The sequence below is a fragment of the Canis lupus genome, chromosome 11, assembly GCF_003254725.2.
Source record: "Canis lupus dingo isolate Sandy chromosome 11, ASM325472v2, whole genome shotgun sequence".
Taxonomy (NCBI): Eukaryota; Metazoa; Chordata; class Mammalia; order Carnivora; family Canidae; genus Canis; species Canis lupus.
The window spans coordinates 16,751,618-16,772,203 of NC_064253.1; the positions used below are offsets into that span (position 1 = coordinate 16,751,618).

Genomic DNA, 20,586 nt, shown 5'->3' on the forward strand with positions numbered 1-20,586 from the left:
TCTAATGCCAACTGATGAGGAGCTCAGCCAGCCCGCTTTCCTCAGGATGGACAATGGCTTCATGAGAAACACAAACATATTCGCAGTAAAATAAGGAGTCTCTATCTTAACCAGAAAGGGGGTGCAAATGGTGGCATCTCAGGCACTGAAGCAGGCGAGGGGAGATGGGGTTTGAGGATTAAGGGTCTCCCGCAGTGTGGGGGGGGTCTGTCCTCCCCTCTCTGCATTAACAGTATCTGATCCCAGCCAGGCTGCTTCCCACCTACTCTCCTCTCGAAGTACCGAGGGTGCAGGTACCTCTGAAACCTCCTCAGAGAGCCCAGAAGGGGCTCCTTTGTGCTCCGGGCTCAGTTTCTCAGATCCTCAGTTTCTCAGGAGAATCCACCCAACCAATGATCGAAAACAAAAAGAAGTTTAAATATAGATGCTCAGGCATGTGTTTCAGACATTAAATCAGGAGATGAATGCCATCCCACCATTCTTTTTCATTTTAGTATAAGCTATGTATATCTAAACTTAAATTTTCAGCAGAACAAGCCTTTTAGGATAAGACTGTAGTTACAAAAATATCCCAATGAACAATCAGAAGACAGTTCTTTCTTTTAATAGATAGCAAAGGTCCCAGACCTCAGAAGTATTACCTGCTGATGACCAAAAAGGAGCAATGATACAAAGATTTTAAAATGTCAAACTGCACTTAATATTTATGCTCTTTGTCTTTGAATGGTAACCAGAGCAAAATAAGATTATTAAGAAAATGAAAAAAAAAATCAGATGAAGAAAAAACTCCCATAACATAGAACACTGGCATCTTTCCAAATACAACTTTCACTCTGGCCCCACATTTTACCTGCTTTTTGGACATTCAACCCAAGTCAAGGAAATTAACTTATTATACAGCATAGTCCCAATTACTCAACACATATATTTAGAAGCTTACAGTATAGCAGGTTCCAGGCTTGGGGATACAGCGATAACAAGACAGAGTTTTTGTGATCAAGGATTTTACCCAAGTGTTGGGAGTAAGATGGTCAAACAACAGATATACAAAAACAAAAACAAAAACAAAAACCAAAACAAAACAGGGCAGCCCCGGTGGCTCAACTGGTTTAGTGCCGCCTTCAGTCCAGGGTGTAATCCTGGAGTTCTGGGATCGAGTCCCATGTCAGGCTCCCTGCATGCAGCCTGTTTCTCCCTCCACCTCTCTCTCTCTCTCTGTCTCTCATGAATAAATAAATAAAATCTTTAAAAAAAAACAAAACAAAACAAAACAAAAAACCCCAGAGTAACACAATTTTTTAAAGTTAATAAACTTACTTTGCTGCTAATGCTGCCACCATTTCCCCCAAATCACTCGGATTCAAAACACTGGTTACCTTTCTTATTTCTGAATAGACTCAGAAACTTAGAGACTGAACAAGATTTTAGAGAATTTCATTGTGGTAGGAACAGAAATCTAGTATGTGCCATAAGAGAAACAGAAAGGGCATCATTTTCATGTAAATCTTCCAATACTACTATATTTTATGTTCACATTGTAATTCACATAATAAACTAAAATATCTTACCTTTGACAGTTGGTCAAAAGTAACTGCTATGTTTACCTTTTTATTTAGGGTGAATACTAAGTTTAAATTTATGTCAACATTTTTATACTGACACTGTATGAACCATATATAAATGGAAGATAATTCAAAGCTGTCACTGAGTGTAGCAACAGTTTACAGTCTTTCCAGATACATTATGCTACCAATGACTTTAAATAGTTTTATGTAAGGAAATACCACTTGATCTTTTAATAAAAGAACACTAATATTTAAGGAAAATTGCTAATAGTTACTTTTAAGACATATCCGAATAAATTGGACTTACACACAAAGTAAAGACTTTATAAAACCTTAAGTTTTCAAATTCTAATCACCACTTCTTCCAATTCTGCTATTCCCCACCAATCCCAAATATTAAATCACATAATTCTTTCTGGGCAATAGCTAAATGGATTTGGCTGCCTGGGCAGGAAGTAAGGAAGGAGAGGACTGGATTCAGGCTCTGGGTGGTGCCTCCATTACATCAACAGCCCCCTTTTCTAAAGAACACAGACAAGTGTGAATAAAGAGTTGCACTGTCTCTCTCCAAACTCTGCCTTGGCTCTATATGTTGTTTTGATGAAATGTGATGTGGAAAAGGCTCATTCTATTTTCAACTAAGAAGAAATACATTGTTTGATGATTAATGGAAATGTCACAACCACTTTCATCAGTCAGTGGCTGTGCCTTCTCACCTACAATCAAACACTGTCTTTTTCCTAAGTCTACCACCCTTGGATCTAGTCTGGATAATATTTCAGAAGTAAAAAGTGAATCGGAATGACAAAAAGTTGAGTCATAGAATCAACTCCAAAAGAAGCCAGGAAGGAAAATACAAGAAGTAGCAAAAATAAAGCAGTATAATCCGGACCCATGTCCCCAACTTGCTGGTCCAATTCCTGTGTTTATGTAGATAATTTTCCCATCTTCCAAGTATTTTTCTTAACCTTTCCAATATAAGCAGACTTTGAGGGAGAATGAAATTAAGTTGAAGTAATGTAAAATGTATATAATTATGAAGATTATTAGAGCAGAACAGAAAAACAGTAGGGCAAATAGAAAATATAGAATGATACGTGTCCCCTGAGTTCATAAAATTATGATTTCTGGTGTTGGAACCATAGAATGTATACCAATGCCTCTACCTCCTGTCCAATTAAATAGTTCATATTCTTGTTTGTCTTTTATAGATTTTACCTTTTTTCCTCTGTTTTTTTCTACAGAGAGGGACAAAACTTTTTATAACAAAGCAACAACAACAACAACAAACTCAAATTGTGGCCTTTTTGGAAATGGAAAGAACAGAAGACTTAATTAAAGACGATTTTAGCTACTGAAGGCAAACGGGCCTAAATAAATTTGTGACAATTTCTTCATAGGAAGTAGTTATAATATGTATTTGCTACTTTCACTGTACTCAACTCAAAAAATGCTCCCAGATAAGATCATAGTGGGCATTAAGAAATCAAGTTCAGATTTACTGAATTTCCCATATAAATTCAGATTCACATTTTTCCAGCTCAGGTAAGCCAGACTGCCAAAATAAATTTCTGAAATAATTTTTTTTCTAAACTTTGAGTAAAGACTACTTATGTCACAAAAAATGAAAACAGACATGGTATTTGTCTTAAGGAAACTACCTTAACTGGAATAAAATGATTTAAGTAATCATTCTAAAGATAAACATTATACTTCAATACTAGTATAAGTATCAACATTATTCTAAATATACATATTAGGAAAGCTAGACACACCTTTAGAAACTTTTTGAATTTTGTAATAATGATAAAGCTTTTGATCACATATAAATAGAACAAGTGATTTTATTTTATATGAGGAAACTTATGGAGTTTACACTGTAAAATTATATCCAATTCACATTCAATATTATGATCCCATTTCCAGAAAATTATTAATTTTCTGGTATCTTTATTTGAGTAAGCTATTCTTTCACAGAATACCTGTTGTGGTAATTTCCAAATTATCTGAGTCAATTATACTGATTTTTTAATTTGGCAGCCAGCAAAGAAACAATATTCAATACAAACTCAAGATATTTACTTAATAATATAGAAACAGAGTAGCAACTTCTAATGCATCAGTTTATGCAAGATACTGCACTTCACTCGGAATTTTAATCTTTTATATAATTTTGTAAGTGAAACGGAAAACACTTCATAAAGGAAAAATACAAATGGCTGGATCACTCCCATTCCCACTACAACAGAGGAACTGAGATAACAAACTCCTTGTAAAAATGTTAACTGGCTTTTTCCAAATCAAACCCATTAAATACACAAACTGATACAAAACCACTCTAACATCTATCCCCTTATTTTCACATTAAAATGAAGAACTGCAATTATGATTAAACTCTTCAAAATTCAAACTGAAGTTAGGACTTCCTTGGATTCAGCATCATCAGGAGACATGTCCCTCAAAGTACAGACACTCACCTTCACATTTCTGAGTAGTTTCACTCTGCTTGTGACCAGCAGGGCATTTGCATTCAAAAGAACCCACTGTGTTGATGCAGTTTCCTCCCTGGCATATCCCAGGAATAGCTTGGCATTCATCAACATCTGCAAGAAGAAAGCACTGTGAACACAGAAACCACTAATTTCCAGAATATCTATACTTCTTTAATGTAATGCACAGAAAAGTTTCAGTGGTTCTCAAGAGAATGGGATAAGGAGAATTGGGACCACTTTGTGTATGTATGTGTGTGTGTGTGTGTGTGTGTATGTATATATATAAATCATGTATAAGGGTGCCTGGGTGGTTCAGCTGGTTAAGCGTCTGTCTTCAGGTTGTGATCCCAGGGACCTGGGATCAAGCCCCAAGTTGGGCTCCCTGCCATTGGGAAGTCTGGGGCTCCCTGCAGACTCCAGAAGGAGTCTCCTTCTCCCTCTCCCTCTGCCCCTTCTCCTGCTCATTCTCTTTTCTTACTCACACTCTCTCTCAAATAAATAAGATCTTAAAAAAAAAATCATCTATATATCTCATTTTCATTCGTTTTCTTTTTGAATCTTATTTTGAAAATCCATCCCTGTTGCTATGTGGACAACCAATCTCTTGCTTAGATTTGCTGCAGAACACTTCTGGATGTGTTCACTCTCCTGGTGATGGGTATTCAGTATATACCCAACTTCCTGCCACCAACTTCTCGCCACTTCAGTGCATGATACAATGAAAGTCTCTACAATGTCTCTCCATGGAGCTGAGTATCTATGGACTGAAAACTCAGAGAGACTTTTCATTCCTTTGCTGTAGACCCAGGGCAGAATTTCCATATCACAGAGTATATATATACCCAATATGAATAAACACTGCCCAATGTCAAATGCCTTCATACCACCAGCAATCCACACATCTATGAGTAGTTCACACATCTTTATTGTCCATGAGGCTTCTTGTGTTTTCTTTTCCCTGCTAATAGGTGATATCCAAAACCCTAATTTTCTTTTTGGTCTAATCATTATAAAGGGATATTAAGTTCAGTTTTCACTTTTCTAATTATTAATTACTATGCATGTTACACTTTAGATTTCTTCATCTGAAAGTTGTCTGTATCTCTTAAACACTGGTATATTCAATTTGTCATATTCTTTTTTTTTCCAATTTTTATTTAAATTCTAATTAGTTAACATACAGCTTAGTTTCAGGTGTAGAATTAAGTAATTCAACACTTCCATACATCACCCAGGTGCTCAACACATATGCTCTCCTTAATTCCTGTACCATATTTCAACCCATCTCTCTACCCACTTCCCCTCCAGTAACTACCAATTTGTTCTCCAGAGTTAAGAGTCTGTTTCTTGGTCTTTTTTCATTTGTTCATTTGTTTTGCTTCTTAAATTCCACATATGAGTGAAATAATATGGAATTTATTTTTCTCTGAATGACTTATTTTGCTTAGCATAATACTCTTTAGCTCCATCTACATCATTACAAATGGCAAGATTTCATTCTTTTTGATGGCTAATATTCTACTGTGTGTATGTATGCATGTGTGCATGTGTGTCTGTGTGCCTTCTTTATCCATTCATCAGTTAGTGGACATTTGGGCTGTTCCATAATTTGGCTATTGTTGATAATGCTGCTATAAACATTGGGGTACATGTATCCCTTCAAATGAGTAGTGTCATATTCTTATCTGAAATTAAGAAATGTTAAAAGAAGTTCTTCAGGAGGGGTGCTTGGGTGGCTTAGTGGGTTAAGCATCCAACTACTGATCTCAGTTCAGGTCTTTATCTCAGGGCTGTGACTTCAAGCCCTATGTTGGGCTCTACATCAGGTATGAGGTCTACTTAAAAAAAAGTTCTTCAGGAAAAATAAAAATGAGATGGAAATTATGGTCTATGCAAAAAAAACCTAAAAAGCACAGAAAATAGTAAACATGTTGATATATTTAAAAGATCTATTTCTTAATTTTATTTATTTTTTTAAAGATTTTATTTATTTATTCATGAGAGACACAGAGAAAGAGAGAGGCAGAAACACAGGCAGAGGGAGAAGCAGGCTCCTTGCAGGTAGCCAGACGTGGGACTCGATCCCAGGTCTCCAGGATCACACCCTGGGCAAAAGGTAGCACTAAACCGCTGAGCCACCTGGGCTGCCCTTTCTTAATTTTAAGTAAAGATAACTGGCTGTTGAAAATAGCAACAGTAAAATAATGATGTATTTTGAGGATTATAAAATTCATAGAAGTAAACAGTATAATGACAAGAGCATAAAGGATTAAATGGGGAAAGAGTACTATCATAAAATTATTACATTATAAGTGAAGTGACATAATATTATTTGAATATAGACTATAGTAAGTTAAATATATAAAGACAAACACTAAATTTTGTAAATTTAAATAAAATTAACATTTTATAATGTTAAAGAGGTAGAGCTAAAGATCCAATTATGGAGATAAGATGAAATACTAAAATATACCCACTCTAATGGATGCAGGAAAAGAGGAGTAAAGAATAGATCGGAACAAGAAATAGATATAAACTCAATAATGTTGATAATCACAGGAAATGTAAATGGTATTAGCAACTCAAAAAGGCTGAGATTATCATATTTTATTTTCAAAAAGATGTAATTTTATATTGCTTACAAGAAACCTACTCTGACACAGATAGATTAAAAAGTAAAAGGATGTGAAGATGCATCATACACTCAAAGAAGAGCGGAAGTGACCAAGTTAATATTGTATAAGGTATTCATCAGAACAAGAACTATTACCAGGGATAAAGATGGATATTTCATAATGACAAAGGGGTCAATTCATTAAGAGAACATAATAATGCACAACATGTGTATGCTGATTCTAAAATGTTAAGCACCCAGAACAAAAAGTGACAGAGCTGAAAAAGGAAAGACAAATCCACACATAGAGTTGGACATTTCCATATTCCTTAGTATCTAACAGAAAAAGTAGACTGGAAATCAGCAAGGATACATAAGACTTGAACTATACTTTGAACCACCTTGTCCTAGTTGGCATTTATAGAACACCCCACCCAACTTTGGCAGGATATATGCTATTTTCAAGTGCACATGTACTATTTAACAAGACAGACTGTATTCTGAGGCCATGTAAAAAGGCTCATTAAACATAAAAAAAATAAAGTCATGTATAGTATGTTCTCTAAGTACAACAGAGTTAAAATAGAAGTGAATGATAAAAAACATCTGGAATATTCTCAAACATTTGGAATTTAGACAATATACTCTGAAATAATTCATGGTTCAAAGAAAAAATCACACAGAAAATGAGAAAACAGCATATTAAAATGTGTGGGATGCAGCTAGAGTGGTGCTTAGAGATAAATATGTAGCATTAAATGCTTTTTTTACAAAAAGAACAAAGTCTAAAAATGGTCACCTAAATTTTTATAGAGAGAAATTTAAAAAAGAAGAGCATATTAGGGCAGCCCGGGTGGCTCAGCAGTTTAGCACCGCCTTCAGCCCAGGGCGTGATCCTGGCGACCCAGGATTGAGTCCCATGTCAGGCTCTGCATGGAGCCTGCTTCTCCCTCTGCCTAGTGTCTCTGCCTCTCTCTCATAAATAAATAAATCTTAAAAAAATAATAAGAAGAGCATATTAAACCTAAAGTAGACAGAGCAAGAAAATAACAATAATAAAAGAGTACAACTATCAAACAACAGAGATAATCACTACAAAATCTGGTTCTCTGGAAACAGAAGTAAAACTGATTAGATCTGTCAAAAATGATCAAGAAGAAGGAGAGAAAAAGTGAAAGACTAATATTAAGGAATAAAAGCAGGCATGTCAATACAAATTCTACAGAAATTTAAAAGATCAAAGGAAATAGTATGAACACCTTTATGGCACTAAATTCAACAATTTAGATAAAGTACACAAATTCTTTGAAAGACAGAACTACCAAGGCTCACTCAAGAACAGATCATCTGAAAAAGCCTACATTTATTAAACTTAATTTAATTCATACCTTAAAATCTTTGCACAAAGAAAACTTCAGGCCTAGGTGGCTTTCCTGTTGAATCCTTTCAAATACTTAAGGAAGAAAATTACCAGTTGTACAAAAATTCTTAGGAAAAAGAGAAGAGGGGACATCACCCTGACCCAAAAGATAGGGAAATACATTGCAAGAAAAAAAAAAACCACAATAATGTATTTTTGGAACAGGCACACAAAAATTCTTAGCAAGGCAACGTTAGCAATATATTAAAAAATTAATACATCATGATCAAGTGAGGCTAGTCCCAGGAACTTAAGGTTGCTTCAACATTCAAATATAAAGCAATACAATGCATTATATTAACATGTTGGCTAAGAGAAAACACACGATCATATCATAATGTGAAAAGACAAGTGACAAATCTCACCACTCATTCATGATTTTAAAAATCTCAGTAAACCAGGAATACAAGGGAACTTCCTCAAGTAGATAAAGAGACTGTACGAAAAAATGCAGCTAACAAACTGTAGAGTACTGAGAAAATTCTTTTGATTTAGAGTTTTTGAGTCTGTCATTTTATACCTATGTAAATTTCCCTTAATTTCTCTCTCTGTAAAAGGTAATACTATTTCAGTATAATGTTATGAGAAATAAACAGGGTATATAAAAATATAAGCTATGCAAATTTATGTTAGCTATTAAAACTGACAGGCTAAGATACTTATTAATATATCTTTAATTATGAAATACTCTAAGCTCATTGTAGTAACCATAAAGATAAACAGATATCATCGATATAAGCTAGCAGTCTGTTCTTTATGACTTGTATTCATGAACACATTCAGAGCATTAGTCTGTTATGTAACAAGAATAAGATCACACTCTATGTGTTGTTTTGCATCTTGCTTTTTTAATTAAAAATCTTAGCGAATACATCTGTAATTTGGTATACATTGATTTACCCTATTATTTTGGTCAGTCCACAAGCCTGGTGTATCTTAGAGTATGTAAATTAGAGAATTTAAGCCAACAAAAGAGCTTAGCATCTTTATTATTTCTTCCTCACTTTATCTGTCTATAAAAAATTACAACAGTCCAAAGTGCTTTATACTGAAATTAAAGTGGATGTAATTGTCTTATTAAAGGATATCTGATCCAAAGAAAAAACTACTAGAATGAAATATATAACAAGAAATTTATATACCAAACTTTAATTCAGAACATTTCAAACCACATTACTTTTAAAATGTACTACATTTCCACCCTCATTACCGTGTGGTATAAAACATCTCTAGAAACCTCTTTTACTGGCAGATAAATCAGAGAAAGAGTATCATGATATAAGCTGAAAAACGAGGCCAAACCTATAAATCCCTTAATACTATTCATAAAATCTTTGACTACATATTTAGTAGATTCAGTAATTTTTCAAAGGAAAAAGCAAACCGACTTTATGGAGCTTATTTTGTAATTGCCTGAAAAGTATTTTCCTAGAAGGAAAAACAAAACCTTTATTTTTGAAGTATCCTAGACTACGCAGCCATACAAAATTAATTTCTTTTGGACAGATCAAGTTAATTACTAAAATTTAAAGAAATCTTGTAGAAATAATCACCTGAATCTAGAAATATACAAAAGTGCTCTCTATAAAAACAAAAAAGTCAAGCCTCAGACCTTTAAACTACAAGACTTTCTATATTTTCAAAGTGTCAGCATAAGCAACTACTAATGTCTCATTAGTTTTCCACTGTCCTGATTATACAGATGTGTTTCTGTTCATTCCTTCAGCTCAAGTACAAATTATTTTTTTAAATGTTGAACAACTTCAGATCACACAGAGGGATTTTAGAGGATAAGGCTAAATCTTTCTTTTTTTCTCAAATTATTGTTTAAATTCCAATTAGTTAACATACAGTGTAATTAGCTTCAGGTTTAGAATTCAGATTAATCTTTTGAAACATTCTATAATCACTTTAGTGTATGTCTATTAATTAAGGTTATAAATACTGTAACAAGGTAATGGTAATTAAATATTATTTTTAGTTCACATTAAAATGTGAAAAATATGTGCAGTGGTACAGGCATATGAAGATGGTTCATTTATTTTATATAGGGGAGAACTAAGGACCAATTTTATTACTATACATTTAATAGCACGTGTTTTTTTTCTAACTTTGCCAGTCACAAAATTAGATCCATGTTTAAAATTTAAGTTTTCCTTCCTATGCTCCATAGATATTCACACATTACCTGTATTTCTATGAAAATGAATGTCCTGTTATGGACAGCAACTGACGAATAGATCTGTCTCTACCTGGAATCCAAGAAGTATGGGCTATTCTACAATGATTCAACATGCTTTGATTCAGCCAGAAAACCTTCCATGTATTCACAAAATTCAATTAATAAATAAGTGATCATTGCAAACAAGAAAACATTATTAAATTATGACCTGCAGGATGATGGAATAAAAAGAAAAAAGCATGCTTCTCTGTCTCAATCTTCCTCACCTCATAAGAGATAAATCCATGGTCTCCTTCTCAGTTGTCTGACTTTGTTCATTTGGGCAATTCTTCCTTGAAGTATGTTCACTTGCTTTTTCCAAATGTTTTTCTATCTTTTTAAAACAGATTTGAAAGAAATTTCTATAGAAAATACTTCCTGGTTCCCAGTCAACAAACTGTCTCCCATTTTTCAAATTTCAGGTTGGGGTGTAACCTGAGGTTACACCCTCTACTCTGTTCTTTCAGATACACACTCTCTGAGATGCTCACCAGTGGTTTCAAATTCCTCTCAGGATCTCATAGGAGACTTCTCTAACACATGAGCATTCTCTGCTTCTCCAAAAGGAAATCCACAACCTCTGAAGAGCCTTTCAGAATACTGATACTCAGAATAAATACTCAGAAGACTCACTCTGTTCCAATGATTTTGCAACAGTTGCAGGTGTTCATTACTGCTTTCAACTGGGGGTAGTAGACTTTTATTTCAGAGTATCTTGTTTTCTATTATTTATTATTGGTTTTTCTTCAGTTACAAGAAGGAGAATATTCTGCTATCTTTAAGAGTTGTGATGAGCACGGGGTGCTGTATGGAATAAATCACAACTGAAACTAATAATATTACACTGTGTGCTAACTAACTGGAATTTAAGTAGAAACTTAAAAAAAATAAAGTGTATCGGAATGGGCTTGCTCTTAAAACAATGAAACTGCACTATGTATAATCGGTCTTTCAAGCAACATCTTCTTGATTAAGAAGATATAAGCATTTACAAGCATGTGTAGAAGCATATGGGAATAGCTGCAATACCTATCGCACTAAAACCACATTGTGTATAAACTGTTGTCCAAATAACATCTTCTTTCATTAAGATGTATGTTTGTAAAGTTAAGTGTAAAAGTATATAGGAATATCCCTACTGCTTACCTCATTGAAGTTTCACTGTCCATAAGGTGTCTTTCAAGTAACATCTTTCATTAAGATATAATACACAACACACTCATGTATCACCCACATGTTATTTAAAAGAGAGAGTAAATTTCTACAATTAATTATGTTTTAAGTAAATTTTTTGGATTGTATAGGGATGGCCTTTTCTCCATGCATAAATAATAGAAGTTAAACTTTATAACGATCTAGTTAATTAGATCAATGTCGACAGCCCCGATAAATGTCTTTAATAATTTATACTAATCCAATGAACCAAATCGCCTTTCCATTTTGGAGCTATATAGAAGGCATGGAAATAAGTTTGTACTGAAGGCATCTTCCTTCTAGTCTACCACTGAAGGGATGACCCATGCCTGCTTGGGTTCAGGTGAGGTTCAACTTCTCTACATTTTTCATGTGCGACCTGAGTAAATGAGTTAGATATTTCTGAACACTGTAATCATTTGAAAAGAATACACACCAGTATTGGTTTGGCAGGGACTGATTTAGGGTCTGCACTGCTTCTTGCCCTGTGTCCTAGCTATATCCTGACTCTGTCACAGAGGTCTGATTTCCTGTGCCTCTCATATTGCGTGGAATAGAGGGGAGGCTCAACGTCAGTCTATTACTATTGACCAGGATAAAGCAAAAGACGCAATTTAATGAGCAAATTTCTTCTGCTATCTTTTCAGTTTGGGAAATGGTTGGAATAGTTTAAAAGACTCCTAAAAATCAAATAACAAATTAGTAACTGCAAATTTTAACATATTTTTAAATATTTTAGATGTACCCTGTTCATTTGAAAATCTAAAAGACTCAAAGTACTAACATTAAATACCTTTTTAATTAGATTCATGAAGCCTGTACAGATTAAAAGAGTAAGAAACTATAAGAAAATAATACAACAGACCCATATAGCAGCTTGTGACATATTTAAAGTTTGTATATATTCTTCAAAAAGGGCTTAATGCCACTTTTTAAACTTTTAATTCACTCATTTTATGACAGCTTCAATTAAGGCCTGTAGTAGTTAACTCTGGATATTAACAAAATGAAGAAAGTACAAAACTAAATGTGAGTTAGCCCTGGCCACATGGGGAGAGAAAGGAAATGGCTCTCAATAGGCAAGAAGTCATGAATCGTCCTAACTGAGCAGCCAGGACCCTAGGAATATGCATCTCTCTTGACAGTGATCCCCTAAGTCCAGAAAGATGCCATGGCAACAAAGAAAAAAAATGTACTGGTGTCTTCACAGCTTTATTTGTTTTAAGCATCATCTTAATTTTCATGTAAGTATCCACTTAAGCATCATCATAAAAACAGATTCATGACCTAATGAATCTTATGCTCTCACTAGAGGAAAGTAAAAGCAATAAAGACAATAAATAAGCAAGTATATCAGACAGTGATATGTGCTATAAACAAAAAGTATTACCTCAGTAAATATACTCAGTGTTAATCTAGTAGATCTATACAGTACTTTCTCTTTAATGGGAATCTGTATAAATTTTATGGAAATCTATATATAAACAGTTATTCTGTTTATTACAAGATCATATTTCACATCCTCTGAAGCCACAGATAAGGTAATTCATTAATTGAATCAACTACAGAATAACAGTATGTTTAGAACTGCAGAAATGTCCTTTCTTGGCTAACACGAACCAGGTTTTAGAACCAATATTAAGCTATTTGCAGTCATCTTCTATACATCTGAAATTTATTTTTAACTCTACAAAAATTTTCAATTATACTATCAAATAGATTACTATTACTTTAAAAAGTATGACATGTATGTATCATGTTTTATCGTTGTTGTTTTTTTTTTCATGCCATGTATCTTCCAAATCAACTTGGCAGAGTATTTGGGAAATAGTCTAGGAATTTAAAGGGAAATGAAATCACATTAAGATGCAGTCTTAAAATAGCCTGAACTGAGGATTAGTATTTAATTGCGAGGCTTCTATGCCATGATTTTGAAATAAAGCAGAACTTTTTTAACTTACTTTTCCAGATAGTTTAACCATGTGGCAAGTTTCATTTTGCTCCTATTGCTGTATTTATCCATTATATTTTTAGGCAAATGGAACTGAAAACTTATCTTCACTGCATAAACAAAATCAAATAAATAAGCCTTCAGACATTACTAAATCCTGAAGGGTATTTGGGAAATTTGAGATCAGATCCTACATTTAATAACTTTGTTCAGAAAAACTAGGCCTCTCTGACAAAACATAAAGGTAAAAAAAAATAAGCCTAAGTGCTGATGTAGAAGATGAGGACAGTCAGTAATTGGGATGTTTTGGTTGAAGTTAAGAGCTTTTCTCAAACTGGACTATTTTTACAAAATAGTGGTTTTTGGAAGGATATTAATCTTAATCCCATTTATTAATTCAAAAGATAGTTACTGAGTATCTACCACATGTTAGGCAGTCTTCCAGATGCCTCAGAGACGTTAGTGAATAAAACAGATTTATGACCTAATGGATTCTTGCACTCTTGCTGGTGGGAAAGTAAAATCAATAAAGACAATAAATGACCAGACCAAGTATATCAGAAAGTGATATGTGCTATAGAATAAACAGAAAGCATTACCTTAGTAAATCCAGTCATATTAGTCTAGTAGATCTATATAGTATTTTATATCTAATAGGAATCTATGTAAATTATATAAATTTTATGGAAATCTATATCTAATCTAGGAAAGCTATGGAGTATGGTGAATACTATATACTATATGGTATATCTTCTATAAAAATTACTTCATCAGAAACTATAAAATCAGACCAGCAGTCATATCAAAGATATAGGATTTTATTACCCACAGAAAACAGCAAATTAAAAATGACATTTACATGGTTTCCATATTAGGTCTGACCTGTGACAGATAATAAGCCAACAGACAAAACACGAAACCATTCAAAGTCCATAGCTGACATGTTGTTCATCCCTTGGACATCCCTACAGTTCTGATTTGAAGAGTTTTGATAGAGACCAATTTTTGACATTATTAACTTTTACAAAACTATAAAACTAACAAAAATCTTTAGAGGCTACTTTCAGAGATAATGTTTACCAAATTATGTAGTGTACCTAAATGATTATTATTCAGTGAACTGAAGCTATATGCAGCCTTTCCACATATAATTCTCATTTGGGTTTTTAGGACACTGGACTGGAATTCTGCAATATGCCATTTATGGGTGTGATACTGGTCACTAACATCAGTATGAAAGACCTCAGGAATCTAACTTTGTAAATGATTTTATAATAACAAATAAACCCAACTCCTCATGTCTCATATATGAATAATATCATTTCTCTGAATAATACAAAAGTCGTTTCTCATTTTCCTGTGATCCTAGTGCCATGAGAGAACTCATTACAGAGCTATTTCCAAACTCTAAAAATGGGTTTAATATACATATGATATCAGAGAAGTAGCCAAAAAAAGGGTAAGAATTGTGGTGGCTGCAAATTAATTAAAATAATTACCCAGTAACGGCTGCAAATTAATAAAAATAACAATTTTTGACTACTTGGGGTGGAATCTACTACTGTAGCAACCTAGGGCCCCAGTCTAGCCCTGATACATAAAATATACACCAGGATGTGGTTGGGAAGATTGCAGGGAGATCAGATTGCAAGCAACTAGATATAAACTCTTCAATAACCTCATTCAAGGACAGAGTTTACACTTTCCCTCTACAGATACTATTAATAACAATGCCGGACAGTTCTCTTCTTCCTCCTACCCGAGCCCAGATCTCATATCTTGAATAAGAATATAAGAAAGAGAAAAACTTTCTCCTGAATATTTCCACTTACATAGTTTGAGGGGTTGTGGTAAGGAGCATGTAGTGCCTCCCGGAGGAAGATCTGGGAGTGGTGTCTCCTCAGATTATATGAGATATTTTAATCAATTTTAAAAAAATTTTCCTCAGTGTTCATAGTATTTCCTCCCTTCCCCATTTATGTCAAGACCTGAAAAATAAATGTTCATTAGGTGGCTAATAACAAGGTCGTCTCTAGTGAGGCTTGCTAATGAGGTCCCTCTTAGAAATGGTAGGAGTTTGAATGGTAGTAGGTATTCATGGCAGATCCTCTGAGTTCAGTGAAAGGAGACCCACACATGGTGAGTCTGTGCACACAGGCAGATGGCAAACTCACCTTGGCAAGCTCCAGTGCGGATGTTGGGGATAAAGCCCCTTCGGCAGGGCTGAGGCTGGGCAGGACACATCTCACAGGGGTGGCCCCAGGCCCGTCCAATGGTGGCACAGCACAGGGTCTTAGTGCAGACAATGCCTGTCAGCTGCCCCTGGCACATCTGGTTGTTGACCTGAGTGAAACAAGGGCCTGTCCTGTAATCTGGAATGTGAAAGAAGATGGAAAGACAGGTTTTATGACTGACGATACACCAATCTTATACCAGTAGCTCCAAATACATAAAACAGAGGCTATTTCTTCTGACTCAAGTGTCTAAAGACAAAAGGCTGGAAAGCTTCATTTTGAAAATTCCTAATTTTTCAATCATGAGGAGTGCATTAGGAGACTTCAATGTATTTTACACTAGACACTGTAAACGGGTGGCTCAAGGACTGTGTCTGGGACACAGATGTGTTTTCTTGGCCTGAATAATGTTCTGAAAGAATTTAAATTAGTAGCCAACATTTTTAAATTGGGAAATTTCACATGAAATTTCTATTTCTGGCTTTTCTTGAAAAGTTGGAAGATCTGGCCATGCTAGATCTGCCATTCTACATGGCAGTGGGGAAGGGAAGTGTGTCCTTCTCCATGCTACCAAGCCCTAGTACCCCTTATCTCAGCAGTCTCCACTTACATTCCTCACCTGCACACTGGTGGCACCTGCTTTCAGGACTCCTCTTTACCTAGCAAAGATTTTCTTTCCTGACTGAGTGGACACAAGATCAGAAAAATCAAAGAGAACCAATATTTGAGCAGTCTAGTAGGTCTGTAAACACTAAGTTCTAACAGTTTGATTTTTGTATCCGTGTAAGTCTGTTTAGTTCTATGTGTAGTTCAGCTAGGAAGACTGTGCAATAAAGCCTATTGTCATGAATTCTTTCTAAGTTACTATCGTACAATCTCTGTACTCTAAAAGAGGACTGTACCATTGTACAGCTCTGTTATGATGAGGAGGAAAACATCAGCAAATGCTAAACTGGCAGACTTCTATGAATATGAAAGATGATCTTTTGGGACTGTTGCATTCTCAAAATGTTGCTCATGGACCAGCAATATATGCATCACCTGGGAGGTGGTTAACCATGCACACTTGGGCCCCACCCTAGACTCAATAAACTAGAATCTACATTTTAACAAATTATTCAGGAGATTTATACACCTTCAAGATTAAGGAGAATTTATCTAGACTCCAGGCAACCTGAAAGCTGGCATTCTGACTCTAGCTCTTTTTCTCCTATAATCTACTTCAGTGAACCTTTTAGATGATCAGTATTTACTCTTTTAAGCAGAACTGAATCATTAACCAAACAGTGTTTAATTTCAATGCGGCTGTTGCTGTTTTGAGAGACACAGGAAATTAGAGAAAGGTTAGTTTCGTGAAGACTAATGAAACAATCCACATTTGTTTTAAAATTATAACAGAAATATGCAGAAAGGGTTTGTTCCCCCTTTCGCAGAGCCTGTATGAATACAGCTTATTAACTCTTGGGAATGTAAAATGATAGTCAGGATTTCCTGATAAGCCCTCATGCAAATGACATAATTCCATTTGAAGGGGAAAGCCAGAATAAGTTTATTTCAGATTTCCAAGAACAAAACAATCTCACATTCAAAGAAAAAAGAGTCAATAACATTGGTAAGATTTTTATGAAAAATGCACTGGGAAAAAGCAAACTTGGATATGATTTAACATTCAAAAAGCTAAGCTAGAAAAACTTTGATATCATCTAAATGCTATCATGTAACAAAAACACAACTTCAAACCACATAAAACTTTCATTCTGTTTTTAAACAAAGAGTAAGGCTTTCCCATATAAAGGAAAAGAATATTTTTGAAGTGTAACATAAAGAAAAAAATATAAAATAGGTAACATTTTTAGCAAGCTGGTGTAACATTCTGTTACTCTGCAGCTGAACTTCAACAAAAATAGCTCGTTTTAATCCCTTACATAAGAACAACAGATGTGCTGGCTGCAAATCATGTTTCTGAAAAAGACAATCTTTGCAGTATACGTGTAGATATGTTAACCTTATAAACAAGGATGCGTCCCACAGCACAAATTGCCAGGTTGTAAATTTTTTAAACCTATTTATTGTTCTTTACACAATCATTTTTTTTGCTATTTTAGATAAATATTAGACTCACAATAAATTAAATCAAGTTCTAAACAAGTGGGAAAAGTCTGTTTTTCACACACAAAAAAATAAAACCTTTATTGATCTATAATTCTTGCATACACAGCTATGTTCCCAGTCTGCACACTTTTAGGATTCCATACCCTCTCTCATAAGTAAACCAACTTCTCAGGATATTCATTCCTTCTGCTAACTACAACACCTTCCTAAAATTATGTCTTCTCAGGCTGGTATCTTTGGAGAAGAATATCTGGGCAAGGATAGCTGTTTTGTCCTCTGAAATGATCTTTCCATGTTGAAGGCTCTAATTAAGCCAACCCCAGACTTCCCCTCCTGGGGAAAGAGTTTACCATTCCTATTTCTCTTGCCTGCACAGTACTTGCCTCCTTACAGACTGTGCTCAATCTATTTTCTTTTATCATTATATTTTGCCTCCTGGTGCACAACTGATGAGTTTAAATGTAAAACTATGGTGTCACAGGAATCCCTGGGTGGCTCAGCGGTTTGGTGCCTGCCTTTGACCCAGGGCGCAATCCTGGAGTCCCGGGATCCAGTCCCACATTGGGCTCCCTGCATGGAGCTTGCTTCCCCTCTGCCCGTGTCTCTGCCTCTCTGTGTATTCATGAATAAATAAATAAAATCTTTAAAAAAACACTATGGTGTCACCTACTTATTCAAGAATTACTAACTTATAAAATATGAACAAATCAGTGAAAGGAGATTTAAATATTTTGGTAAGATTAAAACATCCTGTCCCAAACTTGGCTAGCATTTTAATTATGGTCAAAGAGCCCTAAAATAATTTAATGTTATTGACCATGCATTCTTGTCATCAAGATTTCAGCGTGGGTAAAATATTATCATATACCACACAACCCATTTGTAGTCAAGGACATCCTCACAGCATGTCAGCAAAATATAAAAGAAAATAACTGCTTATCTCTTGGGTATGATGGAACCAGTGGGTTGGAAACAAGTAATTTCCTCATTACTAAGTGACTACATGGCCAATAAAATGTTAAAAACTAGCCTGTGAAACACAAATACTTTTATTTTGATTTTCTAATATGGAAGTGCAATATAGCAGTTTTTAAATAATTTCAGAGGTAGAGTTCAGTGATTCTTTAGTTGCATGTAACACCCAGTGCTCCTTACATCAGTGGTCTCCTTAATGCCCAACGCCCAGTTACCCTAGTCCCTCACCTCCTTCCCCTCCAGCAACCCTCAGTTTGTTTCTTACAATAAAGAGTCTCTTATGGTTTGCTTCCCTCTCTGATTTTGTCTTGTTTTATTTTTCTCTCCTTTCCCCTATGATCCTCTGTGTTTTGTTTCTTAAATTCCATTTTTGAGTGGAAATCATATATTAATGGTCTTTCTCTGACTGACTTATTTTGCTTAGTATAATACCACCTAGTTCCAACCAGGTCCTTGCAAATGGTAAGTCAGAATGGCTAAAACGAACAAGTCAGGAAACAACAGGTGTTGGGCAGCATGCAGAGGAAGGAGACCCCTCGTACACTGCTGGTAGGAATGTAAGTTGGTGCAGCCACTCTGGAAACTGGTATGGAGGTTCCTCAAAAAGTGAAAAATAGAACTACCCTGCAGCCCAGCAATTACACTACTAGATATTTACCCAAAGATACAAACATAGTGATGCAATATAGCATCTTGTTTTTTACAGTTCCACTTTTATTCACATTGAGCAGGTGATGCAATGAGAAAACTCATCAAAAACTGGCTCCTTGCTGCTGTTTTTCAAACAACTTCATTATGATATATAACATATATTCACCTGTTGGGACACATGGTGGCTCAGCAGTTAAGCGCCTGCCTTCAGCCCAGGGTGTGATCCTGGAATCCCAGGATCAAGTCCCACATCGGCCTCCCCACATGGAGCCTGCTTCTCTCTCTGCCTGTGTCTCTGCCTCTCTCTCTCTCTCTCTCTGTGTGTGTGTGTGTCTCATGAATAAATAAAATCTTTTTTTAAAAAATTAAAAAATATATATTCACCTGTCTTCATTGTACAATTCAATAATTTTTATGTACAGCCATCACCACAATCCAATTTTATAACATTTGTATCCCCCAACCCCCACAAGAACAAACCCTCGTGCCCGTTTCTAGCCTGTCAACCACTAATCTTTCTGTCACTATAAATTTGGCTTTTCTGGACAATACACATAAATGGAATCATGTAATTGGCGGTCTTCTCCATCTGGCTTCTTTGACTTAGCAAGATGTTCTTGAGGAACATCCGTGCTATAGTATGTGTCACTATTTCAATCCCTTTTACTGCTGAATAGCATTCCACCATAGGGATACACCACCTCTGCTAACCGATTAGTGGCCATTTGCTGGGTTGAACTGGGGAATTAATGTTTAACCTTTTAAGAAACCAACAAAAGGTTTTTCCAAAGTAGCTTCACCATTTTATATTCCTATCAGCAATGAATGAGGGTTCCAATTCCTCCACATCCTTGCTAATATTTTCTATCTTTTTTATTATAGCCTATGTTATCATTCTACTTTAAGTAAATACAACTGAATGTACTTGGAAATTTTTATATAATTTCACAAATCCTCTTAAGATGCTAACAGTGCTAGATAACCAAACTGAGCATTATTGTTGTACAAACAAGCTGATAATCTCTGGAGAGGTTTCCAGAAGGTAAAGACAGAAACAGGTCTGTCCGGTAGAGAATTTAGGATTTTTTTTTTAATTTATTTATGATAGTCACAGAGAGAGAGAGAGAGAGAGGCAGAGACACAGGCAGAGGGAGAAG

At 35.1% G+C, this 20,586-nt stretch overlaps 1 protein-coding gene across 2 annotated transcripts in view; it reads right to left on the bottom strand.

Annotated features, from left to right (window-relative positions):
- The window catches only part of FBN2 (fibrillin 2), a 239,987-nt gene that overhangs the window by 156,599 nt on the left and 62,802 nt on the right, over positions 1-20,586 (bottom strand). Inside the window, exons 6-7 of one of the 2 annotated variants that reach the window (XM_025433409.3) lie at positions 15,632-15,829; positions 4,043-4,168 (exon numbers count right to left, since the gene is read on the bottom strand). In XM_025433409.3, the coding sequence (XP_025289194.2) occupies positions 4,043-4,168; positions 15,632-15,829 (324 nt within the window). The remainder of the gene's footprint in view (positions 1-4,042; positions 4,169-15,631; positions 15,830-20,586) is intronic. The other variant, XM_049116030.1, reaches the window with a different exon arrangement.